At 49.9% G+C, this 26,526-nt stretch overlaps 1 protein-coding gene across 2 annotated transcripts in view; it reads left to right on the top strand.

The window, feature by feature from the left end:
* The window catches only part of oca2 (oculocutaneous albinism II), a 690,248-nt gene that overhangs the window by 18,772 nt on the left and 644,950 nt on the right, over positions 1-26,526 (top strand). The window contains exons 1-2 of one of the 2 annotated variants that reach the window (XM_072477224.1): positions 5,733-5,780; positions 9,750-10,023. In XM_072477224.1, coding sequence (XP_072333325.1) covers positions 9,761-10,023 — 263 coding nt within the window. In that variant the 5' untranslated portion in view covers positions 5,733-5,780; positions 9,750-9,760. Of the gene's footprint in view, positions 1-5,732; positions 5,781-9,749; positions 10,024-26,526 lie in introns of those variants that run through there. The other variant, XM_072477223.1, reaches the window with a different exon arrangement.

Raw genomic sequence — 26,526 nt, 5'->3', positions numbered from 1 at the left:
TTTTAAAAAAATGTATTTATGGATTTTTGTCAAAAGCGGGCTTCGGATTCTCGGACTCCTAGAGTGGGATTTGAACTCGCGTTCTCCGTGTTCTCTGACTCATGCCTCTTTAGTTCCTATTCGAGCAGCATAATCACCTCGCTTTCTAATCGTCGGGCATCCTTTCTCTTCGCGCCAGGTCAGGAAGGCCCGGCGGTGTTTGCCGCACAAACTCTCCTGCGCAAACTCTGGCATCTATTTAAAGCCGCTTGGCAGTTTGAGGCTGGGTAAGGCCTCAGGCCAAGATTGCGAGTTGACTCGGCAGCCATTAGAACCCTGCGCTGGTGTGTGAGCTGCCCCATTTTGCCACTGCTTAAAGTTAGTTGCAGCTAATGAAAGGCTTTCCCAGGAGCTTTTCGTTAGAAATCTCGGCTAAAGGTCACTTGAATCCTGCAATTACAGTAAACTGCAAGATTAAGTAGAAAATCTGGTGCGAAGATTACTGAGCTGTAATAAGAGCAGTGATGCCAAGAGGAAATCGGCTCTGCTAATCCGGATAATACATTTCAAGGTAAAACCTTGCAAATAGGGGCCAGCTGCTGGATAATATAGTGTTGCTGTATTCCCAGACAGATCTTGTAACGGCCTACCTCTGTAACAACTCAAACAACAGTGCACATACACATCGTCCTGCTGTACGACCTCGGCTTCAAAGTGGGAAGTTATATAAATAAAACAGGAGGGTAATCTATCTGTGTCTCCTGTTTCCCTATCTCTCACTTTTCCCCCTCTCTATTTTCTCTCTCTCTCGCCCAAGCCCCGTCCCTCCTCCCGGGCGGGTGCGCGAGATCGCACCGCACTCGTTTCGAAGAGAAGGGCAGGGGAGTCAACCCAGGTGTCCTGACCAACATTCATCCCTCAATCGGTGTTGCAAAGACAGCAGCGTCTCGGATCATGTGTTAGACTGCTGTTGGTGGGGCCCTGCTGTGCGCGAACCCGCTGCTGCATTTGCTATGCTCCAACGGTGTCTGCACTTCAGCAACGGGCTGGAAATCACTTTGGGGAGGTCTGGTGGTTGTGAAAGGTTCTATATAAATGCAATTTCTTATCTTCCTGTCTCCATGAGTAACCTTAATGAAATAAACCCTTTCCTTGGGCTGGGGTTTTCACATGAAATGCTCGCGCACCATTTAATAAAGAGAGAGTTTGATTTATTCGCAGTCGCTCTAAATCAGTGGCTCTGATGCTTTTCTTCATATTTGGAGGAGGCTGCATTTGGTGCTAGTTTCCACTGGCCGATGGCACTTCTTGTACCAACTGGCTTGCCAATCGCATTTCAGTGAGCTGAGCACTGAGCGCCAACTAGAGGCTGGAGTCACGCATGAGCATCATTCATGAAATGTAGACATTTTAATTTAGACTACTGCAGGACATGAAAGATATTGCATTAATATTGCCTCCCATACCCAGGATATCCGAGAGAGCTTCAATGTCAATCCATTCCTATTTCTCAAGTGCTACAGTTGCTCGCGCAGCTGTGTGAATTGTCTCAAGCCAGGATCTGTAAAGACTTAATTGTCTGCAAATGGTCGCATTCAAAGTATCGTCTTGCATCTTTGACTTTTTCCATATATATGTTTCTGGAACTCACCTCTTCATTCACCTGAGGAAGGAGCAGTGCTCCGAACGCGAGTGGATTCGAAACAAACCTGTTGGACTTTAACCTGGTGTCGTAATACTTCTTACTGTGCTCACCCCAGTCCAACACCGGCATCTCCACATCATTGATGTTGACGGTAGCTCAGACCAGGAGATGACGACTTGCGATGGGTTGGGGTAGCTGCTGATTTGTCAATGTGCTACTACCTCAGTTCCACTTCCACCCCCTGTCACTCTGTTCACTTGCCTCATCTGGAGGATGGCAAGTCTAACATGAGGGCAGTCCCTTACCGCTGTATTGAAGTTCAATTCAAAAAGCGGGGGGGGTGCAGGGACAGAAGGACCTAATAATAATCTTTTATTATTGTCGCAAGTAGGCTTACATTTACACTGCAAAGAAGTTATTCTGCAAAGCCCCTAGTCGCCACATTCCGGCACCTGTTCGGGTACACTGAGGGAGAATTCAGAATGTTCAATTCACCTAACAGAAAGTCTTTCGGGACTTGTGGGAGGAAACCGGAGCAGAGGGAGAACGTGCAGACTCTGCACACACAGTGACCCCAAGCCGGAAATCGTACCTGGGACTGTGAAGCAACAGTGCTAGCCACTGTGCTACCGTGCTGCCCGCACTTTTTGTTTAGTTGTCGCTGTGGGATCACCGAAAGGCTCTCACAGACTTGCAGTGCACTAAATAATTGCTGCTCTTTAATATTTATGACCCGGGACACCTGTATATTAGGCAATAATTGTAACCAGGGGCAGGATTCTCTCAGCCCGGGGCCGGGCTGGAGAATACCCGCGACCGGCGTGAGAACGCCGGCGGGGTCGGGGTCCGCTCTACGGGGTTCCCCCCCCCCCCCAGCGATTCTCGGCCCGGGATGGGCCGAGCGACCGTAGCAAAAGTCCGAGTCGCGCCGGCGCCGTTCTAACCTGGTCTCAGCCGGCGGGACCTCGGCATGGAATGGTCTGGGGGCGGCCTGGGGGGAGGGGGGGTGTCCGACCCCGGGGAGAGGCCTCCGTTGTGGCCTGACCGCGATCGGGGCCCACCGATCGGCGGGCCGACCTCTCGTGCTGGGGGCCTCCTTTCTTCCGCGCCAGCCCCTGTAGCCCTACCCCATGTTGCGTCGGGGCCGGCGCGGAGAAGGGAGCCACTGCGCATGCGCGGACCCCGTGGCGCCCAGTTAACACCGGGATCGGCAGCTGGAGCGGCGTGGGTCGCTCCAGTGCCGTGCTGGCCCCCTGTAGGGGTCAGAATTGCTGATCCTGAGGCCATGTTGATGCCGTCGGGAAGCGCGACGACGCCTCAGGATCACAGAACTCCGCCCCAGATGTCTACATTGCGCGCCATCATTTTACTTGGACCTCTCCCATGTCTGTTTGGTGAATTGATTGAAGAATCTTGGAAATTGAACGAATATCATGAGTGAGGAGGCGGGTTGGGCTGTGATGCGGAGGAAGGAATAAGGTGCCCAGAAACAGGAGAAGCATCAGGGCCTTGGTCCAGCCTGCGATTGATGCCACAGCTGGAATTATTCAACTGACTGGCTGCAATACTCTTTATTGCCACAATGTGGCAGTGTAGCTACACTGTTAAACAAAGCCCACCCGTGAGCTCCCAGTGAAGCTGGTTCTGTAACTGGCATATGCCTCTGACGTGTCTTTTAACAAGTAGCATGCCCAAACTTCATTTGACGCACAAAACATTTCTACTTGCAATAAGCATTTATTACTCTTTATTATCCTACGCTCCATAAACTTGAAATCATCCAAACCCCTGTTTTAACTCGCACCAAGTGCTGTTCACCCCTGTACTCCCTGACTTACATTGACCGGTCAGTTAAGCAGTGCTGCGTTTTTTTAAATTCTAATTTTTTTTCAAACTCCTGAATGGCCAAGCCCTCCCTATCTCTTATTTTCTTTTCCATCGTTAGCGTCTACCTGCAGTTGTCTTGGCACTCACGCTATGGAATGCCCTTCCTGCACAGGTCTGCCTTGCTACCTCAAGTTGGATTTGAGTTAAGAAGTAGAGATATCGTACGGCAGGTATACAGAGCCCTGGATAGGCCACAGCTGGGGTATTGTGAGCAGTTTTGGTCTCTCTACCCAAGAAAGGATATACTTGTCACAGAGGGAGTGCAGCAGAGGCCGATACTGGGATTGGCGGGACTTTCCCGTCAGGAGAGAGCGGTGCGCCTGGGCCTGCATTCACGAGGGAGCACCTTCCAAACCCACAACCGCTGCCATCTAGAAGGACAAGATCAGCAGATACCTGGGAACCCCACCACCTGGAGGTTCTCCTCCCAGTCACTCACCACCCCGAAATATATCGCTGTTCCTCCACTGTCACTGGGGCAAAATCCTAGAACTCCCTTCCTAACAGCACTGTGGGTGTACCTACACCTCAGGGACTGCAGCGGCTCAGGATGGCGGCTCACCTTCTGAAGGGCAACTAGGGATGGGCAATAAGTGCTGTCCTAACCACATCCCTTAAATTAATAAAAATGCGTTTACAAGGTTGAGAGGAGATCTAATTGAAAGATAGAGGGGCCGATTCTCCGATAGGGAGGCCAAGTCTTCGCGCCGTCGTGAACACCGTCGCGTTTCACGACGGCGCGAACAGGGCCGGGGCCCGACCTATTCTGGCCCCCACAAGGGGCCAGCACGGCGCTGGAGCGGTTCACGCCGCTCCAGCGTCCTTACGCGGCGCCAAATGGGCGCCGCGCCAACCGGCGCAAGCGCGGGGAACGTCTTATGCACGCCGGCACCTCACCAACATGGGGCCGGTGTTCTGGGGCCGCGCGTGGAAGGAGGTAGGCCCGGGGGGAGGGGGGGAGAGGCCGGTACACCATCGGAGGCCGCCCCGGTGAAGGAGCCCCCCTCCCTCCCCCACAGGCCGCCCCCCCAGAGTTCCCGTCGGCAGCGACCAGGAATGGACGGCACCGGTGGGAACCTGTCGTGTCGTAGCGGCCGCTCGGCCCATCCGGCCGGAGAATCGCCGCTCGCCGGTTCTCCGAGCGGCCCGGTGCAAATCGCGATCCGCTGGTTTCCGGGGGTGGGCGGGAGAATCGTGTGCGGGGGTCGGGGCGGCGTGGCGCGATTCGCGCGGCGCCCCGGCGATTCTCCCTCCCGGCGTGTGGGGGGAGAATAGCGCCCATAAAATTCTAACAGGGCTGGACACACTGAGGGCCGGGAGGATGTTTTCAAGATATGGGGTGGGCCATTTAGGAATGAGATGAGGAAGCATTTCTTCACTCGGTGTTGAACCTGTGGAATTCTTTACCACAAAAGGCTGTGGAGGTCCAGTCACTGAATATATCCAAGAAAGATATAGATAATTATTTTAGATTTTGGTGGTAGCGAGGGCTATGGGGAGAAAGCAGGAATTTGAGATGAAGGAACATCCATGATCATATAGAACGGCAGAGCAGGCTTTCAGGGCTGAATGGCCTCCTCCTGCAACTATTTTCTATGTTTCTACATTAAAACCTGCCGCTTTGACCCAGATTTCGATCTTCTGTCTGAATATTTCCTGATGTGGCTGTGTCACGGCTGTTAACGTTTCTGTGGAGCTCCTTGGGGTGTTTAACCATGTGAAAAGCGTGATTATAAATACAATTTGTTGGTGATACACTTCCTGTGCTGCATTACACCATTTATAAATTACTGGCTGATTTTGAGAGGTATTAAGTGAATATGTTTGAAGACAATTAACATCTGTATAAAAAATGGACGAGCCTCTCAGTGGCGAGGCGGTGCGGTTGCCCAGCGGTTAGCACTGCTGCCTCACAGCGCCAGGGTCCTGAGTTCAATTCCGGCCTCTGGTGACTGTCGGTGTGGAGTTTGCACTTTCTCCCCGTATGTGCGTGGGTTTCCTCCGGGTGCTCCGGTTTCCTCCCACAGTCCAAAGATGTGCAGGGTAGGTGGATTGGTCTTGCTAAATTGCCCCTAGGTGTGCAAAGGTTAGGTGGGGTTACGGGGATTGTTGTTAATTGTGTTTCTCTTTAATTTGGCTCTGAAGATGGCGGCCAATATGGTCGCCTTCCTTAATTCTAATTACGTTTGCTCTTGAGTCGCCAGGTATCTCTCGATACCGCCACAAGGTTCAGAACCAAATACTGATCAAAGACTCGATACACCAGTTAGTAAGTTCAAACTCAATGCTCATTTATTTACACACATAGTTAAATATACTCATGCATAAAACTCTACAAACTAAACTATCACTATTACTAAAGCCTATACTTAGCTTCGGGCGCCCATTCAGTCAGAGGAACAATGGCCGCTGTTCGGTCCTGAGGCTGCTGGGGTCGAATTGGTCCAGAAAAACAGCTAGGAGCGGCTGCCTCGTAGCGTGCGTCGACCTTGGACTTACTTGTTCTGATGTTGCTGTTGGGCAGATCTCTCCTCAGTGAGAGCCGGAGCCACAAGAGAGCGATTCTCTCTTGGGGGATTCTTCTTGTACCCAAAAGGGGGCTTCGCGTGCTTTTGGGCGGGCCTTCAACTTGGCCTCAATTAATTGGTCCGTTTCTCAATCGTTCCTATCGATTTCCTCCAATAGAGGGGTGAGCGCCCTGATTGCTGGGCGTGTCCTAGGTGGCCGTTGCCCTGCTTTGTTCTGGTCTCCTCTGGCGCCGGGGTGTCTGCCTTGGTATCGTTTACTTAAATGTTACTCTTTTGTCCCCGGGGATGGCTCATTAGTATGGTAATGGTTTTGCAGTATCGGTCTTGTCTGGGAGCTACGGCTCCAATCAACAGACAAACCCTGAACCTGCTTGTTTTCTCAGTATTGTCCATTTTCCCTGCAATCTTTGCAAAGTGTCCCTTTTGTAATCGGGAAGTGGCCATCCCAGATGGCTACAGATGGGGCAGGGGAGTGGGTCGTTGCTGACTAGGTAGGGTGCGCTTACAGGGTGTGGGTGCAACCTCAATGGGCTGAATAATAATAATATAATAATAATCACTTTTATTGTCCCAAGTTGGCTTCAATGAAGTTACTGTGAAAAGCCCCCAGTCTCCACATTCTGGCTGGCTCCTTCTGCACTGTAGGGACACTATGCTTCTATGATTCAGATCAAATATGCTTTCTCAGTTATGGAGGTAAAGTTGGTCCACATTGCTTTCACATTTGATGTTGCTGGTTGATGGATTACCCATTTAAATGGTTCATAAATTACCCACAGTATTTATTTAATCCATAGGTAAGGATAGGCGGCACGGTGGCACAGTGGTTAGCACTGTTGCCTCTCAACCCCGGGGGACCCAGGTTCAATTCCGGCCTCAGGTGACTGTCTGTGTGGAGTTTGCACTTTATCCCCGTGTCATTTTTTAACAGGGGGTGAATGTGGTGAATGTATTGCAGTAACCATTCACCATGTATATAACTGTATCACGCTGTTGCCCATATAGGCTCCACCTATGGACCATTGTAAGATATTACCTGTAATGTATCATGTTGGTGCCTTGTGGGCTCCGCCCCTGGCTCCACCCCTTGAGGGGAGGTATAAAGAGCAGTAGGCCTGTAGGCGGCTCTCACTAGCAGACCAGTCGCAGGCAGGCACTGTTCTAGTTGATTAACGCCACAGTTTACTTCTACTCTTGATTTCACGTGAATTGATGGTCGCATCAGATGTTACAGAAATAAGTGCATTTAAAGGGAGCTGTTCTGTGTTTTTTATGTGTATAGTGTATGCAGTGGGGTAAGCGAGCTCTGTGGTTGTGTTATAAAAATGCTGGGAATACTCAGCACGTCTGGCAGCATCTGTGGAGAGAGCAACATTGGACTTGCACCCAGCAGTGTAAGGTCCTGGAGTTGGATGTAACGTAGTGAACGTGTGTTTATTGTGAACATACATATACATGTTTGTGCGCTAGCCCCTATCGCTACCCTATGTGCTGCACCTGCGTCAACTTAATTGGTGACTATCTTTCTGGCCTTCCGGGCCCTAATGCTATGCCTAGGTGGATCCCCAGGTAGTATATCAGGAGTGGTCTACTGCGATTCCCGCCCTGTGACCTTTGGTGGCCGTCTCCTGGGGCGACGGGGCCTGGATGGGGCCGGCTGCTGCTCGGGTGTCCCAGGTGGCGTGGTGCCGTCCTGTTCTGCCCGTCCATCAGATGTGCCAGGGACAGGGGGGTGCAGTCCGAGGCGCTGTGGTGTTCTAGCAACCCCCTCACCCATCCGGCGAGTCATCGATACGGGCCCCATCACCTCCTCCCCCCTCAGGGGGCCCGATGGCCCTCAGGCAACTCCATGGCATGGGGGTGCGAGCGGAGCCATCCCCTGAGGCACCCCCGCCAGCTGGCGCTGCCAGTCCTGGAGACCCGCTCCCGTCTCGACCAGAATCTCGATGCTGGTGGCCATGGGCCACCTCCCTCTGGGACTGAGCAAAATCACGCCGTGACTGTCACCACCTCCCGGGTCTGCGCCACGTCAGCCAGTGACTGCGCAATGCCACCGATTCCCTCAGCCATGGCCCACTGTGACTGGGCCACACTCTTGAGCACCTCTGCAATTTTCAAGTGGCCCTGGTATATGGCTGTCCTGGGCCTTGGCCACTGCCCACTCAGAGTGCTCCAGGCCTCGGACATCTTGACCCACGGCCAAAACCTTCACCCCCGAGGTCTCCACCGGGGACACCACCTGTGCAATGTTGGCCTGGGTGGCACGCACGGGCTATACCATCTCCTGTTCCTACACGCAGTTGGACTCCTCCAACTGCATCTGCAGGTGTTGGATGGTTGCTGACACACCCTCATGCAGTCCCTTTCACTTCGACTGTACCTCCACTATTGATGTGACCGCCCTTTCCAGAAGTCCGAAATCCGTCTGGACGGCAGCTAGTCCCTGGGGTCGGGCCGTTCTCCGATCACCGCCCCCCCCCCCCCCCCCGCCCTCGGGGGTTTCAATTCCACCTGATGTACCACAGAACGCGTGCGGTGCTCACCAGATAGTGTCTCAGGAGCCTCATCACCCACATGCCCAACCCAGGTAAGTGTCTCTGGGGTGGTGGAGGGTGTTGGAGGCGGCAGTCTCTGGACTGGTCTTCCGGGGTGTCCTGGGCTGCAGGTCGAGGGCTCCCATCGCTGTCCGTGTCCTCCACGCTGCTGTCCTTTGGTCGGGGTCGCGCGACACCAGAGGGGCCCATCTCATTGCCCGGAGATCCTGCAAGACACGAGACGTGATGCACGATTGGATCACGGGTTGGGGTGGCGAGTGGTGTGGGGGGGACGGTGGGGATGGTGGCGACACATGTGCCATGGGTAACTGCAACTCAGCGGGGTCTCACTTGCCCGATGCTGACCTCCGCCTTGGTGATTGCCCTCTCTCTGTGCCCATCAACCAGGTCCAGTGCCCTCTGTTCCGCTGTGGTGAGGGGCCGCCCGTCCAGCGTTCCCCTCCGGTCGATTCTCTCTTCCGGCGGTTGTGGGTCACCGTCTCCTCCAGCGGTGGGGGGGGGGGGGGGGGGGGAGGGAGAGAGAGGGGGAGACAGGAAACGCACCGTGTTAGGCAATCAGACGCATGCAGCCCAGGGGGTGGGAAGCTGGTGGCCTTCGTGGTCAGGGCACCCGGCCATGCCAGCCGGTGTGGGTGTTGGTGCAAGGTGGGGGTCTGGTTGCCCTCCGGGTGGGCGGGGGTTTATTTACGGGTGTGCGGGACAGGGGTTGGTGCCAGTGCTGCCCACTCGCCCTGGCCGCCCTAGGAGGGCGTGCAGTTTCTTCCTGCGCTGCTGCTGTGTTTCGAACCAGGATGAATCTTAAAATGTGACTGCAGCACTCATACACACTAAAACCCAGGCGTTTAACCCTTGCTGCACCAAATAACTTTAGTGCAATACATCTGAATGTCCAACATTCATCACAACCTCATCCCAACCTCCTCCCCAATTTGGGATGGAGTCTCCGTCCTTGTCTGTGAATGTTCGGGAGTTCTGCTTCACTACACGTCCGACAACGGAACACAAATCCTAACTTTCTTGCCTTAATCTGGGCAGCTAAACGAAGGTCCCCCTCATTTCTATATGACTTAACGATCCTGCGAACAGCACTTGCGAAGAGCTGGGGGCAATTTGAGACTGATTATGTTCTTTTATGTTTTAACAAAATGAATGTAGATCCTATCGGAATGAAGATGTTCCTGGACAACAAAAGCCAGATTGAGGTGGAGATTGCACAGAAGAAGACAACCGCCCCTCGAATGAGTTTGAATGGCCGCATCAGACCGTCAGCCGAGACGGGAGGTTTCGGGGATCTGAAGCACCTGCAAGGCTTTTGTGGGGTGGCTCCGAGTCAGGGTGCAGAGCTGGGCCGCTGTCAGAATGGAACGCTAGCTCACAGGCAGTACATCGGACACTGCGAGGAATTCATCCCAATCATTAAACAGGAGCGGTGAGTCTGACGCTGCAGTTATTAACGTGGTAAAGCTGATGTATAAGAGTCGTTAGTATGATCTCTTCTGCTATGATGACATACGAAGCCTTATCTGAAAGTTGGACAATTGGCTGAAAGGGGAATCTCCTTATTCTCGTTCCTCTTTTTAAAAAATGTGTTAATTATTTATTTATTTATTCTTCGGTTTTTGGGGGGAATTGTAGTTGTTGAAGTTAACCGAAGGTTTAAGACATGGCAGGAGATCTCAGACCCGTGTCATGCTCCTCGTGTGCGATGTGGGAGCTCAGGGACACGTCCACTGTCCCTGGCTCCTTCACGTGCAAGAAGTGTGTCCAGCTGCAGCTCCTGTTAGACCGCTTGACGGCCCTGGAGCTGCGGATGGACTCACTTTGGAGCGTCCGCGATGCTGAGGACGTCGTGGATAGCACGTTTAGCGAGTTGGTCACACTGCAGGTGAAAGGTACTGAGGGAGATAGAAAACGGGTGACCAAAAGACCGAGCAAGAGTAGGAAGGCAGTGCAGGTGTCCCCTGCGGTCATCTCCCTGCAAAACAGATATACCGCTTTGGATACTGTTGAGGGAGATGGCTCACCAGGGGAAGGCAGCAGCAGCCAGGTTCATGGCACTATGGCTGGCTCTGCTGCGCAGCTGGGCAGGAAGAAGAATGGCAGGGGTATAGTGATAGGGGACTCAATCGTAAGAGGAATACTCAGGCGGTTCTGCGGACGCAATCGAGACTCCAGGATGGTATGTTGCCTCCCTGGTGCAAGGGTCAAGGATGTCTCGGAGCGGCTGCAGGACATTCTGGGGGGGAGGGTGAACAGCCAGCTGTCGTGGTGCACATAGGCACCAACGATATAGGTAAAAAACGGGACGAGGTCCTACAAGCTGAATTCAGGGAATTAGGAGTTAAACTAAAAAGTAGGACCTCAAAGGTAGTAATCTCAGGATTGCTACCAGTGCCACGAGCTAGTCAGAGTAGAAATGTCAGGATAGATAGGATGAATGCGTTACTCGGGAGATGGAGCAAGAGGGAGGGATTCAAATTCCTGGGACATTGGAACCAGTTCTGGGGGATGTGGGACCAGTACAAACCGGACGGTCTGCACCTGTGCAGGACTGGAACCGATGTCCTGGGGGGGTGTTTGATAGAGCTGTTGGGGAGAGTTTAAACTAATGTGGCAGAGGGATGGGAACCGATGCAGGAAGTTGGAAGGTAGTAAAACAGGGACAGAAACAAAACGCAGTAAGGGGGAAAGTGTAAGGCAGAGAAGCCATAGTCAAAAATCAAAAAGGGCGACAGTACAAGGTACAGTGACTGAGGGGAGCTCTGTGAATAGGACCAGTAATACTAAAAGGAATAAAACGGGAAGTAAAAACATTAATGGTAAGCGATGCGGCAGGTTGTTACATGAAGATATGGGTTCAACGACAAGGAAAATTAGGAGAAAAGGTAAGAGGAAATATAACTTAGGAGCGGTTACTGATCGAGGTGTTAAGATTCAGAACAGAGGTAAAAAGACCAACATAAGTGTACTTTACCTGAATGCCCGTAGTATTCGGTATAAGGTAAATGAGTTGATGGCGCAAATCATCGTGAATGACTTATGATTTAGTGGCCATTGCTGAAACATGGTTAAAGGATGGTCACGACTGGGAGTTAAATATCCAAGGGTATCAGACTATTCGGTCGGTCCCGATCGCGGGCCAGGCCACGGTCGCGGGCCAGACCACGGTGGAGGCTCCCCCGGTGTTGGATCCTCCCCCCCCCCCCCCCCAACCAGGCCCCCCCCCCCCCCCCCCCCCCCCGCAGGATGGACGCCGAGGTCCCGCCAGGTAGGACCACATGTGAACGACGCCAGCAGGACTCGGCCTATCTCGGCGGCCATTCAGCCCATCCCGCGTGGAGAATCGCTGGGGGGGGGGGCCGCATAGAGCGGCCGGAGAATGGGCGGACCGGCGTCGGGGTAGCGTCGTGTGAATCGCAACACCCCCCCCCCCCCCCCACCCCCGGCGATTCTCGGGCCCGGCCCAGGGTTAGAGAATCCCGCCCATTATCTGGACAATCGGCACATAGTGACAGAGACAGAAACAGATGTTGCTACTGTTGTAATATGTCTTCATGGGATATCTCAGTGGGCTAGACAGCTGGTTTGTAATGCAGAACAAGGAAGCAGCGCGGGTTCAATTCCCGTACCAGCTTACCCGAACAGGCACCGGAATGTGGCTTCTAGGAGCTTTTCACAGTAACTTCATACTTGTGACAATAAAAGATTATTATTATCAGCATACCATTAATAGATGGGAAGAATGCCATGTGATCCCGCCTCAGCTTCACTTTGGCTTGTGAGCAGAACAGCTCTGTTGCTGATGTCTACAGATTTTCCGAGTGTATAAATGTTCTCAAGGGTCCAGTTTTAATAAATGAACCCATGCTGTGTTTACCTAATCTCTTATGAGTGATTGTTGACTTTATTTAATCCTAAAACCACAAAGTGTGTATTGAAAAGCCGAGGGTAGAAAGCTGTTCTTCGCGTTAGCCACCAAGCAGGATGCTGCTGAGATCTGGCTCCTTGTTGGAAGGGAAGGAGCTTGCGGAGATTTAAGGAGCAAGGAATCATGGAGTGAAATTTGCTGCTGGGAATCAATTCAGGAATGTGCAGAAGACTGAGTGGAACGGCTTTCAATGGACTCTGGAAGACTCTCCCTGTTGTGGAAAAGTGCGGAGGACTCCTGCTGAAAAGCCAACTGGAGTTTGGAAGTTCGCCTTCAAGGCTACATATTTTGTGGACACGGGTAAAGTTAAAACATGTCATAAAGAATATTATGGTTATGTTTCATAAAAGCGAAATAGCGTGGATGCTGGAGATCTGAAATGAATCAAAAAGTTCTGGAAAAACTCAGCAGGTCTGGCAGCATGTGTGGAGAGGGAAACAGAGTCGACACTTCCCAAGTCCAATATAACTTTTCTTCAGGGTAGCCAATTTCTGACCTCACGCCTCCAGCACTAATTGGTGCTCACTTAAAATACCCTTTTTGCTGACTCAGAGATTGATGCACTTTCATCAGGAGAGAGGGAGTAAACCTCATGAGCTTTTCTTGTTAGCGTACTCAGCAACCACATGGACCGGCATTGGGCTGGCCCTTCTATCTGCTGCGTTAATCTTTCGCAAGACATAAAGAAGATTTCTATCTCTTCTTCTTCAAACTTGGGGATTAAATGTGTCGACATGAATACAACAGCCCCTAAGTCTGAGCAAAAAGTGGCTCCCTCGCCAGAGCTGCCGTCTTTTATTCTTTTATCAGATGCGGGTGTTGCTGGTTGGACCAATATTTATTGCCCATCCCTAATTGCCCTTCGGAAGGTCGTGGTGAGCTGCCTCTTGAACAACTGCAGCTCATGAGGTGTAGGTACCTCTACAGTGCAGTTAGGGAGCGAGTCCCAGGAATTTGACCCAGCGACAGTGAAGGAACGGCGAATACAAGTCCGATGGTGTGTGGCTTTGAGGGGAACTTCCTGGCGGTGGTGTTCCCATGTACCTGATGCCGGTCTAAATGGTGGTGGTTGTAGGTATGGAAGGTGCTGTCTAAAGAACCTTGATGAGCTCCTGCAGCCATCTTGTAAATGGTAAACATTGTTGTCGGCGGCGGCGGCGGTAGAGGGAGTTAATGTTTGTGGATGGGGTGCCAATCAAATGGGCTGCTTTTTACTCGATGATGTGAGAATAATCCATTGAGACTCCTGACTTGGGTATTGTAGATGGTGGACACACATTGGGGAGTCAGGAGGTGAGTTACTCGCCGCAGCATGCCTAGCCTTTGACCTGCCCCGGTAGCCACAGTATACATAGATGGCTAGTCCAGTTCAGTTTCTGGTCAATGGTAACCCCCAGGATGTTGATAGTGGGGAATTCAGTGATGGGAACGCCACAGTGGATTCCATCCTTCTCAACTCCAGTTGTTTCAATTTAAGCTCTTTCCTTTTCCTCATTCCTGGAATTGTCTCTCCTCATAACTTCCTCTCAGTGTGGAATCTGTATCGGTAGAATTGAGAAACACCAAAGACACAAAACGTTAGTGGGGGCTGTATATAAACCCCCAAAATGTAGTGTTGATGTTAAACTTAGGGGCATAAAATTAGGGGCTGTTTAGCACAAGGCTAAATCGCTGGCTTTGAAAGCAGACCAAGGCAGGCCAGCAGCACGGTTCGATTCCCGTAACAGCCTCCCCGAACAGGTGCCGGAATGTGGCGACTAGGGGCTTTTCACAGTAACTTCATTTGAAGCCTACTTGTGACAATAAGTGATTTTCATTTCATTTTTCAAACAGGACATTAGAGGTGTATGTGATCAAGGAACATCAATAATTATGAATGACATTGAATCTGCACATAGATTGGCAAATCAAATTAATAACAATGAGTAGAAGAGGAATTCCTGGAGGGCGTATGGGATGTTTTTCTGGACCAGTATGTTGAGGAACCAACAGATGTCAGTCTTCAGCCAATATGATTCACCTCATGTGATATCAAGAGACGGCTGAAGACACTGAATACTGCAAAGGCTATGGGCCCTGACAATATCCCGGCAATAGTACTGAAGGTGCTCCAGAAATTGCTGCACCCCTAGCCAAGCTGTTCCAGTACAGCTACAACACTGGCATCTACCCGGCAATGTGGAAAATTGCCCAGGTGTGTCCTGTACACCAGAAACAGGACAAATCCAACCCTGCCAATTGTAGGAGCGTTTTCAAGGACTGAGTATTGAGCTGGCTTTTATGTGGGGGTTAAGACGGTTTATTTTCCAAGCTTGGTCAATGTACGAGGGAGAATGGTTTGGATAAATGCCAAAATCACTCTACTTTACACTGGTTCAGGTGCAATAGTTATACAATATTCCAAAAATCAATAGCCTACCCCAGTTGGACTCTATCAAATCCTGGTATCTGTCAATTTTATCTTAACCAATGAAGTTTACTTTAGGGAACATAGAACAGTACAGCACAGTGCAGGCCCTTTGGTCCACGATGTTGTGCCGACCACTTATCCTAATCTAAGATCAACCTAACCTACACCCCTTCAATTTACTGCTGTCCATGTGCCTGTCCAAGAGTCGCTTAAATGTCCCTAATGACTCTGATTCACCACCTCTGCTGGCAGTGCATTCCACACACCCACCACTCTCTGTGTAAAGAACCGACCTTTGACATCTCCCCTATACCTTCCTCCAATCACCTTAAAATTATGTCCCCTCGTGACAGCCATTTCCACCCTGGGGAAAAGTCTCTGGCTATCCACTCTATCCATGCCTCTCATCACCTTGTATGCCTCTATCAAGTCACCTCTCTTCCTTCTTCTCTCCAGTGAGAAAAGCCCTAGCTCCCTCAACCTTTCTTCATAAGACATGCCTTCCAGTCCAGGCAGCATCCTGGTAAATCTCCTCTGCACCCTCACCAAAGCATCCACATCCTTCCTATAATGAGGCGACCAGAACCGGACACAATATTCCAAGTGTGGTCTAATCAGGGCTTTATAAAGCTGCAGCAAAACCTCGTGGCTCTTAAACTCAAGCCCCCTGTGAATGAAAGCCAACACACCATATGTCTTCTTAACAACCCTATCAACCTGGGTGGCAACGTGGACCTCAAGATCCCTCTGTTCCTCCACACTTCTAAGAATCCTGCCTTTTACCCTTATTCAGCATTCAAATTCGATCTTCCAAAATGAATCACTTCATATTTATCTCGGTTGAACTCCATAAATGATGACTGTGTGATCAGCTCATGATTTAGCTCTATCCTGCTCCCTGGCCATCTGTTGCTTTTGTATCCGCTGACCTTTGCCCTCCCCTGCTCCCATGCCGCTTATCTCAACTTGTTCCTGCCCCCCTCATTGTTCATCTGGGTGCAGGATGTTGAAGTTGGTTCCTCCTTTGTGCCATGGTATGTCTGAGAGAGGATGTAGGGGCCACTGATGAACTGTTCACTGAGCTGACTATATTATTGCTGACCACACTATTTCTGTCTAATTCGACCTATCTTGAGAACTCGGTCAAGTTAGCTTAAATCCCATCATACATTGCGGCCACTACTTATTAGTAACTTCAGTGCAGTGCTAATGTAAGCCTACTTGTGACAATAATGAAAATTATTATCATTATTAGCCAGGGTTTAAATGCCTGTTACTGCTATGATCTAGGAATACATGTTTAATGGTTAATAATGATTACTGGGTATACTTTCTATGATTAGTCTCAATCCTCAATAAACTATTGTATGTAGAAATATTCTAATGTTATCCTACTTATCCGTATTTAAGGGGTCTCATCTCAGGACACCCATCTTCACCAATTACCGCCCTATCAGTCTACTCTCCATCATCAGCAAAGTGATGGAAAGAGTCTTCAACAGTGCTATCAAGTGGCTCTTACTCAGCAATAATCTGCTCACGGACGCTCAGTTTGGGTTCTGCCAGGGCCACTCAGCTCCTGACCTCATTACAGCCTTGGTTCAAACATGGACAAAAGAGCTGAATGCCAGAGGTGAGGTGAGAGTGACTGCCCTTGACATCAAGGCCGCATTTGACTGAGTGTGGCATCAAGGAGCCCTAGCTAAACTGGAGTCAGGGGGAAAACCCTCTGCTGGCACAAAGGAAGATGATTCTGATGGTTGGAGGTCAATCATCTCAACTCCAGGACATAACTGCAGGAGTTCATCAGGGTGGTGTCCTTGGCCCAACCATCTTCAGCTGCTTTATCAATGAACTCCCTTTCATCATAAGGTCAGAAGTGGGGATGTTTGCGAATGTGGGGATGTTTGTGGATGACTGCACAATGTTCAGCTCCGTGGATAATGAAGCAGTCCATGTCCAAATGCAGCAAGACCTGGACAATATCCAGGCTTGGGATGAAAAATGGCAAGTTACATTCGCGCCACACAAGTGACGGGCAATGACCATCTTCTAAAAGAGAGGATTGAACCGTCGCCCTTTGACAGTCAATAGCATTACCATCGCTGAATCCTCCACAATCAACAACCTGGGGGGTACCATTGATCAGAAACTGAACTGGACTAGCCACATTAATACTGTGGCTACCAGGGCAGGTCAAAGGCACGGAATTCTACGGCGAGTAGCTCACCTCCTGAAAGCCTGTCCACCATCAACAAGTTGCAAGTCAGGAGTGTAACGGAATACTCTCCACTTGCCTGGATGAGTGCAGCTCCAACAACACTCAAGAAGCTCGGCACCATCCAGGACAAAGCAGCCCAATTGATTGCTCCCCTTTCCACAAACATTCAAACCCTCCACCACCGACGAGTAGTGGCAGCCTTGTGTAGCATCTACAAGATGCACTGCAGGAACTCACCAAGGCTCCTTAGGCAGCACCTTCCAAATGCATGACCACTACCATCTGGAAGGACAAGAGCAGGGAACCCCACCATCTGGAGGTTCCCCTCCAAGTCACTCACCACCAGACTTGGAAATAAATCACCCTTCCTTCACTGTCTCTGGGGCAAAATCCTGGAACTCCCTCCCTAACAGCACTGTGGGTGTATCTAGACCTCAGGAACTGCAGTGGTTCAAGATGGCAACTCAGCACCACCTACGGAAGGGCAAGTAGGGCTGGGCAATAAATGCTTGCGTAATCAGTGACACCCACATCCCTTCAATGAATTAAAAAAATATATATATTTTATTCAAATTTTTTGGCCAAACATAACAATACAAAGTTTTTCCTTTTTAACAACAATAAAGCAATATAAATAACAGTGGCCAGTTTTTAACAAATAAATAAATAATATATAAACAAAAAACTAAATGGCAACTGCCTTATCAAAAATAATTACTCTCCAAAAATACAATCCAACAGTCCAATATACATTACCTAATACAAATATCTATACATATACAGAGACATCCCTGAGAACCCGCCCCGGTCCTCCCCCCCCCCCCCCCCCTCCTCCCCCCTCCCCCCTGGGTTGCTGCTGTTGCCTTCCCATTCCCTCTATCGTTCTGTGAGGTAGTCAACAAACGGTCGCCACCGCCTGGTGAACCCTTGAGCCGTACCCCTTAATGCAAACTTTATCTGTTCTAGCTTTATGAACCCTACCATGTCATTTATCCAGGTCTCCACGCCCGGGGGTTTGGCTTCCTTCCACATAAGCAATATCCTACGTCGGGCTACTAGGGACGCAAAGGCCAAAACATCAGCCTCTTTCGCCTCCTGCACTCCCGGCTCTTCTGCAACCCCGAATATAGCTAACCCCCAGCTTGGTTCGACCCGGACCCCCACCACCTTCAAAAGCACCTTCGCCACCCCCACCCAGAACCCCTGTAGTGCCGGACATGACCAGAACATGTGGGTGTGGTTCGCTGGGCTTCTCGAGCATCTCCCACACCTATCCTCTACCCCGAAAAATTTACTGAGCCGTGCTCCAGTCATATGCGCCCTGTGTAGAACCTTGAATTGTATCAGGCTTAGCACACGATACTTCATCCATTGTGTATTTCCAAGAGGTTTTGGTGTATCCGACTGTGGCAGCCATTGTTTCAATATCCAGTACTTACCTTTTTCATGTCTCTTCCTTAGCACTTGCAGTTTTCAAAGAGTGCCTGGATTATAGAAAATGTCTCGCTCTTCACACACAACCCCCCTACGAGGGTGATATTTTGGTTTCTCACCTTCACCTTGGAATGTGACCCTGCATTTTAAGCAGTTTGCTATGTCTCAGTTCAAATTTCAAAATTTCCAGTCTGTCGAAAGATTTTTAAAAATCACCTTTTCAAATATAAAGCAGCATAACCCCTGAATAGGAAGTACCTCTTCTTTGGTTTGATGTGCTGGTTGCCTGTTGAGTAAAGTATGGTTGATGCTGATTTTAGTCTGTTCGTTGCAGTAAAAATGGTAGAATGTGAAATCTTGTCCTGCAATTCTTTACCTCGGTTGCTGGGAAATTCCTCACAGTGCCAGGGTCCCAGGTTCGCTTCTCGGCTTGGGTCACTGTCTGTGCGAAGTCTGCACATCCTCCCCATGCTGTGTGGGTTTCCTCCGGGTGCTCCGGTTTCCTCCCACAAGTCCCGAAAGACGTGCTTGTTAGGTGAATTGGACATTCTGAATTCTCCCTCAGTGTATCTGAACAGGTGCCGGAGTGGGGATTTTCACAGTAACTTCATTGCAGTGTTAATATAAGCCTACTTGTGACAATAATAAAGATTATTATTATTGTTATTTGTCTCCAAGGGGAAACAATATATTAAGTAACACTATTAAACAATGTTGATGATAACATAGCCAGTGCCATCATTATTGAGAAAATATATCTTGAGAATTACAGTAAGTACTCTTATTATTACTTATTTGAGATTGGATAAGCATAGGGCGGAATTCATGTGCATCACAATCTCTCCCCTTTAGTTAAACTTTGCTTAATAACAGGATCCAAGATTATTGTGCAGGTTAACAAAGCTAGTGTACAATTACAGTTTGTAGTTCATTGTGTCATTGGAACAGGAAAAGAGGAGAATGAGCCTGTTCTGCTATTTGGTTTGATCATGCCTTATCTGCACCTCAACTCCATTCACTCGCCTTTTGCTTCACATTCTTTGGGACCTACTGATCTCAGTCCTGAACATTTCAACTGACTCAGCACTGGCAGCCTTTCGAGGGGTGTTTGAACATGAATTAAATGAGCTTTTCCTTTTTGCGAGTCTCTCTGTCGTAGCATTGCTTTCCTTCAGGGTGCTCAGCTTTCCCCTAGAGATAGCTGCCTGTCTCCTCATCCTGGTTCACCTAACCTCACATGTACATTGTCTGCGAGTATTGTGACTTGCTGTATCCTCCCTGGTTCAGATGGAGGTATTACTGGATAGCTGACATGTTTTTAAAAGTTTCACTATTGGCAGATTCAGCTCTTAGAATTTTTAATCTTCCAATTTTTATTCTGAGCAGATTGTCTCCCTTTCTACAGAGCTGCTTGAAAGATTATTTGCAATTTATTCTTAACCTTGCCTTTTAGAAAGCAAACAACACTTTCTCAGGTGTTGTAAATCTTCTTGGACGCACTCTCTCTTTTTCTCCCAGTCTTTTCCTCCATCTCTCTTCCTCTTTCCCCCCCCCTCATCTCTTTCCTGTTCTTCCCCTCTTTCATTTCTTCCCCCCTTCCCCCTCACTGTGTTCTTTTTTTCTTTCTGCTTTCCCTCCCGCTACCTCTCCCCCTCTCCCTATCTGTCGCCCTCTCTCCTCCCCCATTCTCTATTCTCCCTCTTTCTCTTCCTCCCTTTCTGTCTCTCCCCCACTTCGTGGGGCATTACAGACTCCTCAATTGCCCTCCACTGGGAGATGGTGGCGAAGCGACAATCCAGAGGCTAGGCTGACGCTCTGGAGTTCATTGGGTTCAAATTCCAAAGTAGAAGCTGGTGGAATTTAAATTCAGTTAATGAATCTGGAACGTAAAGCTAGTCTCCGTAATGGTGACCGTGACAACTATCGTCGATTGCTGTTTTTTTAAAAAAAAACAATACCTGTTTCGCGAACGCCCTTTGGAAATCTGCCACCCTTACCCGGTCTGGCCGACAAATGAGTCCAGACTCACGGTAATGTGGTCGAAAATATGCCCTCTGAAAATTGCCGAGCCAGCCACTCAGCTGCAGGGCATCCAGGGATGGACGAAAAATGATGACCTCGCCGACCTGTTTACATCCTGTGCAAGAATTCAGGAGAAACCTCTTTGCCCAGAGGGTGGGTAGAATTTGGAAATCTCTACCGCAGGGAGTGAGACAAAAAGCATCGACGCATTCAGAGGGAGACTGGAATGGAAGGAAGTGCAAATGAGCCGAGGGAGATCGAGTGGGAAGAGGCTGAAATGGAGCGCAAACCCGAGCATGGAGCAGTTTGGTTGGATGGCCCGTTTCTGTGCTGTGCAATCTGTCGTTCTTTACCATGGATTCCAATCTCATCAAATTATCCTTCATGTTTGGACATAAACAACCAAAATACATTTATTCAGGAAGTCATATCTGATATTTTAAAAAAGCATTCCAAGAGCAGCTGTGTGGCCAGATGCCCCAAAATGGAATACAAATATCACGGAGAGAAATAGACCAACTGGTTAAGGAGAGAGAATAACATATTACAGAAATGATGGGCGGGATTCTCCGACCTCCCGCCGGGTCGGAGAATCCCTGGGGAGGCGGCGCGAATCCCCCCCCCGCCGCCCCGACGTCGGCTGCCGTATTCTCCGGCGCCGTTTTTCGGGCGGGGGCGGGATTCGCGCCACGCCGGTCGGGGGCCGTTGGCAGCGGCCCTCCCAGCAATTCACTGGGCCCCGATGGGCTGAGCGGCCGTCCTTTTTTGGCCAGTCCCGCCGGCGTAGGTTACGCATGGTCCCACACGGCGGGACCGGGCAGGTAAGTCGGCGTGGGCGGTCCTCGGGGGGGGGGGGGGGGGGGGGGGCGCTGGCACGTGATCGGGGCCCATCGATCTGCGGGCGGACCTGTTCCATGGGGAACTTCTTCCTTCCGTGCTGCCCCCTTTAGGGCTCCACCATGGCTGGTGTGGAGAAGAGAACCCCCTGAGCCTGCGCCAAAATACGACAGCCGGTCTGCGCATGCACGTAATCGCGTCGGCGGTTCCGCGCATGCGCGAACTCACGCAGTCCCTTCGGCGCCGGCTGGAGCGGCGCCAACCCCTCTGCCGTCCACCTAGCCCCCTAGACAGCTGAGACTTCCTCACCTTGGGGGCCCGTTGACGCCAGAGTTGCTGGCGCCAGTTTTCGCTGGCGTGGGGACTTAGTCCCCGGAAGGGAGAATCCCGGACGATATCTTTATCTAATTAAAAAGCTTCTTCATGCTGGAATTGGATGATTATATGAACTGCAGGGCTATGGGGAAGAACAGTGGGACAAATGGGCTCCTTCAGACAAACAGACTGAGCTATAACGGGCAGGATTTTCCCTTTTCTCTGCTATGTCATTCTATGATTCAATTGAGGTGAGGCATGTTTGGTTTTCTAAAAATCTAATCATAGGTACAGGGTGAAGAAAGATTTGACATGGATGGGGAATCCAAGTATCTCAGAGGTAGCCATGGTGTGCTGATCAAGTCGGTGTCGAACATCTTGAGCTTCGTTGGAGTCGGACCCATCTGGCAAGTGGGGAGTATTCCATCACACTCCTCACTTGTGCCTTGTGGATGGGGACAGGCTTTGGAGAATCAGGAGGTGGGTTACTCGCTGCAGAGTTCCCAGCCTCTGACCTTCTCTTGTAGTCATACTGCGGGTTTCCCGACGCCGTGGGGTGGCCACAATGGGAAACCCCATTGGGCGGTTGTGGGAACAGAGAATCCCGCTGCCGGCGGGAGCGTGACGGAAAACAGGGTTGGTGGGACAGAGAATCCTACCCATAATATTTATAAGACTTGTCCAGTTCAGTGCCTTGTCAATGGTAACCCCCCAGGACGTTATTCAAACCAGAGCGTTTTCCTTCTGATTCCCATTGACTTCAATTTTTCTGGGACTTATTGATGCCATATATGTTCAAATGCAGTCTTAATGCTAAGGACAGTCATGTTAAAGCTGTAATGAGGTTACGATCCCTTTAGAGACTGACAACGTTTTAAAGAAATTTGAGCTTCCAGTTAATAGCTGAATAGTGACACACTGAGATTTCACACTTTAAGACATTTACTGTAACAAACAGATCAAAACTTTGATTAAACACTATTTTTGTAGGTAACTTGTCCTTTAAAGTACAGAACAGAACTTTTAATACAACTGGAAGAATGTACTATCACGTACAGATTACACTTGTGCTTTTATGTAGACATTTAACTCTTCCGGAACCTGTTTAAAATGATGCTTTGCTCCTGATGGTTTACGCCTGTACCTTTTCTCCCCCAGCCTGGAAACTTCTCTTTCATGGTTTGCCTGGAGACTTCACCAATTAGCTCAATCTAGGCAAATATTCCAACCTCATTTTAGCTCCTCACTAATTTGGTCTTTCCAATTCGAGTGTGAGCTCCCACCCTTATTCCTGCACAGTGAACCAATGAGACATTTGGTCACCAGCTTCTCCCTCTCTCTCTCCTGGACCTTGGCAAAATGTGAGTTTTCAGGGATAAATTAGACCCGTGCCTTCTCAAAGTGCATCTCCATGGTAATGTGAATCACATGCGCCTTGAATTCAGGTAGAAATACCAACTTTCTATCGTTGATCTTCAACACTTTATTTCTTTCCTTGGAAACAATTGATGCTTCAAAGCACAACTGTTTACAATCTGATATTCCCGACACCTTTCTGGGACTTTGGAGACTCCCAGTGTACCCACAGTTAGCACACAGGCTGCTGCTATTGTCTGTAAGTGTGCACAACCTGCACCTTCTCCCCAGTAAAACAATTTGGACCTGCTTTAATCTCCAACAATAAACCACCCAGGCTTACTGCCAGGCAGACTTCCGACACAGAGATGCTAAGCAGACAAACTTGGGCAATCTTTAATTCTTTTGCTGCTGCCACCATAAATTCTCACCGTTCAGACTAGGACTGACTGTTTAAGCAGCCACCTAAAGGCTGCTACAGTGTCTTATTGGAATTGGCAAAAGTGGTAATCGTTTTCATTTTCCAGCAATCTAGTTTTTCTATTCTTAGTGGGAGCAGCTCCAAGTTACTGCAACAGGCCCACGGAGCCTCCATTAGAGTTCTCTGCACATATTCTGCGAGGGAATTGAAGACAATTACAGGTCCTGCAATACCACATGTGCAGTATTTATTGTGCGAGTGCCAGCTTCAACGGTGGATTCAATCAGGGTGATTCATCATTAATAAAAAAACAAATACATGACTCGCCCAGCAAATCCTGGCTTTACATCAATCCTTTTCAGGCAGCATGCCTGCGCATGAAGGAACACTTTTATGAAGCGTTATTTTTTGCACTTGACAAAATCCCCCCCCCCGCTGGTGCGGACAGCAGGGACATAAAAAGAACAGGGACATAAAAATATACAGGATCGAGATGCACTCTCCACTATCCAGCCAGCTGGAAACAGTGCAAGGGAGAAGGTGAGGCGAATCGAGACGATGATGCCAACTTAAGTCTCCAAAAGGATCAGGGGAAAAAGGAAACACTGAGGGAGGTAAGGAGTCTCGGTTTCGAAGGCCTGAAAAAAAATACAGATTTATTGTCCGAGACAATGGCGTGCATTCTCAACTGAGGATGTAGGGAGCAGGATGAGCCGGTAGGTCCGGAGGTGAGGAGAAATAAGAGAAAGTGAAGTCCCAGTGAGCTCTGAACGCCATAATATTGACAACCGGCAAAGACTAGACTAGCTTGTGATGGGGAATGCATGATTTGAGGCTGGAGGTGAGGAATGACATGAATGAATATACCATTCATGTAATGACAAATCAGATGTCATTTTTTTAATGTCAGGGCTGCCTTGCAATGTGTAGCAAACTACAGGCCAGTTAGCTTAACATCTGTCAGAGGGAAAATGTTAGACGCTATTCTTAAAGATGTTATGCCAGGGCACTTAGGACAATTCAAGGTAATCGGGCAGAGTCAACGTGGTTTGTGAGGGGGAAATCCAATTCATTGGAGTTCTTTGAAGTCGTGACATACACTGTGAATAAAGAGGAACCGGTGGATGTGCTGCTCTTAGATTTCCAGCAGGCATTCGATCAGTTGCTGCATCAAAAGTTATTGCAGAAAATAAAAGCTTGTGGTGTAGGGAGTAACCTGTAATGGATAGACGATTGGCTGGCTAACATGAAACAAAGTACGTGTCGATTGGTCATTTTCTGGTTGGTAAGATGTAATGAGTGGTGTGCCACAGGGTTCACCCCTAAGATGCATCGGAATCTGGGTTTCCTAATGCATGAATCACAAAAGGCTAGTATCCAGGTACAACAAGTAATTAGGAAAGATAATAGAATGTTGCGAGGGGAATTTAATGCAAAAGTAACGGTTATGCTTCAGTTACACAAGGCATTGTTGAGACCACATCTGGAGAACTGTTTACAGCATTGATCTTATTTAATGAAGGATGTAAATGCTTTGGAAGCAGTTCAGAGAAGGTTTACTAGACGAGGCTAACATCAGGAATGGGAGGGTTGTCCTCTAAGGAAAGGCTGGACAAGCTGGGCTGTAACTTTGGAGATTGGAAGAGTAAGAGGCAACTTAATTGAAACTTTTAGAGTTCTGAGGGGTCTTGACAGGGGCATGTGGAGAGAACGTTTCCTCTTGTGTCTGTCTGGAGTTTGTACATTCTCCCCATGTCTGCGCGTTTCCTCTGAGCGCTCCGGTTTGCTCCCACAGTCCAAAGATGTGCAGGCCAATTGGCCCATTATGGCTGCCCTGGTCAAAAACAACTACCTAACTAATCTAATCCCATTTTCCAGCACTTTTCCAAGCCAAGTGCACATTTAAATACTTCTTTAAAAAACATTTTTTTAAATTATGGGGCAATTTAGCATGGCCAATCCACCTACCCTGCACATCCTTTTGGGTTGTGGGGGTGAGACCCACGCAGACACGGGGAGAATGTGCAAACTCCACACGGACAGTGACCCGTGGCTGGGATCGAACCCGGGACCTTGGCATCATAAGGCAGAAGTGCCAACCACTGCACTACCGTGCCGCCCATCTCAATACTTCTTGGGTCTCTGCCTCCACCCCACATTCAGGCAGTGAGTTCCAGACTCCTCCAAACCTCTGGGTGAAAACATTTTCCTCACATCCCCACTGAGCTTCCTGCCCCTCTCCTTAAATTATGATCCCTGGTCATTGATCCCTCCACCAAGGGGAAAAGTTTGTTCCTGTCTACTCTATCTATGTCCCTCAGTACTATCACATCTCTCCTATAATGTGGATTTCAGAACTGCACACAGTAGTCTAACCAACATTTTATACCATTCGAGTATAATTACCCTGCTCTTAAACTGTATGCCTTGTCTAATAAAGGCAAGAATACGAAGGGCGAGATTCTCCGACCCCCCGCCGGGTCGGAGAATCGCCGGGGGCTGGCGTGAATCCCGCCCCCGCCAGTTGCCGAAGTCTCCGGCACCGGATATTCGGCGGGGGCGGGAATCGCGTCGCGCCGGTTGGCGGGCCCCCCTCCCCATGCGATTCTCCGGCCTGGATGGGCCGAAGTCCCGCCGCTAAAATGCCTGTCCCGCCGGCGTAAATTAAACCACCTACCTTACCGGCGGGACAAGGCGGCGCGGGCAGGCTCCGGGGTCCTGGGGGGGGTGTGTGGGGCGATCTGGCCCTGGGGGGGTGCCCCCACGGTGGCCTGGCCCACGATCGGGGCCCACTGATCCGCGGGTGGGCCTGTGCCGTGGGGGCATTCTTTCCCTTCCGCCTTCGCCACGGTCTCCACCATGGCGGAGGCAGAAGAGACTCCCTCCACTGCGCATGCGCGGGAATGCCGTCAGCGGCCGCTGACGCTCCCGCGCATGCGTCGCCCGGAGATGTCATTTCCACGCCAGCTGGCGGGTAGGAAATTCGTC

Source organism: Scyliorhinus torazame, chromosome 15 (genome assembly GCF_047496885.1).
Source record: "Scyliorhinus torazame isolate Kashiwa2021f chromosome 15, sScyTor2.1, whole genome shotgun sequence".
Classification (NCBI taxonomy): domain Eukaryota; kingdom Metazoa; phylum Chordata; class Chondrichthyes; order Carcharhiniformes; family Scyliorhinidae; genus Scyliorhinus; species Scyliorhinus torazame.
This window is presented reverse-complemented; position numbering and strand designations above follow the sequence as displayed.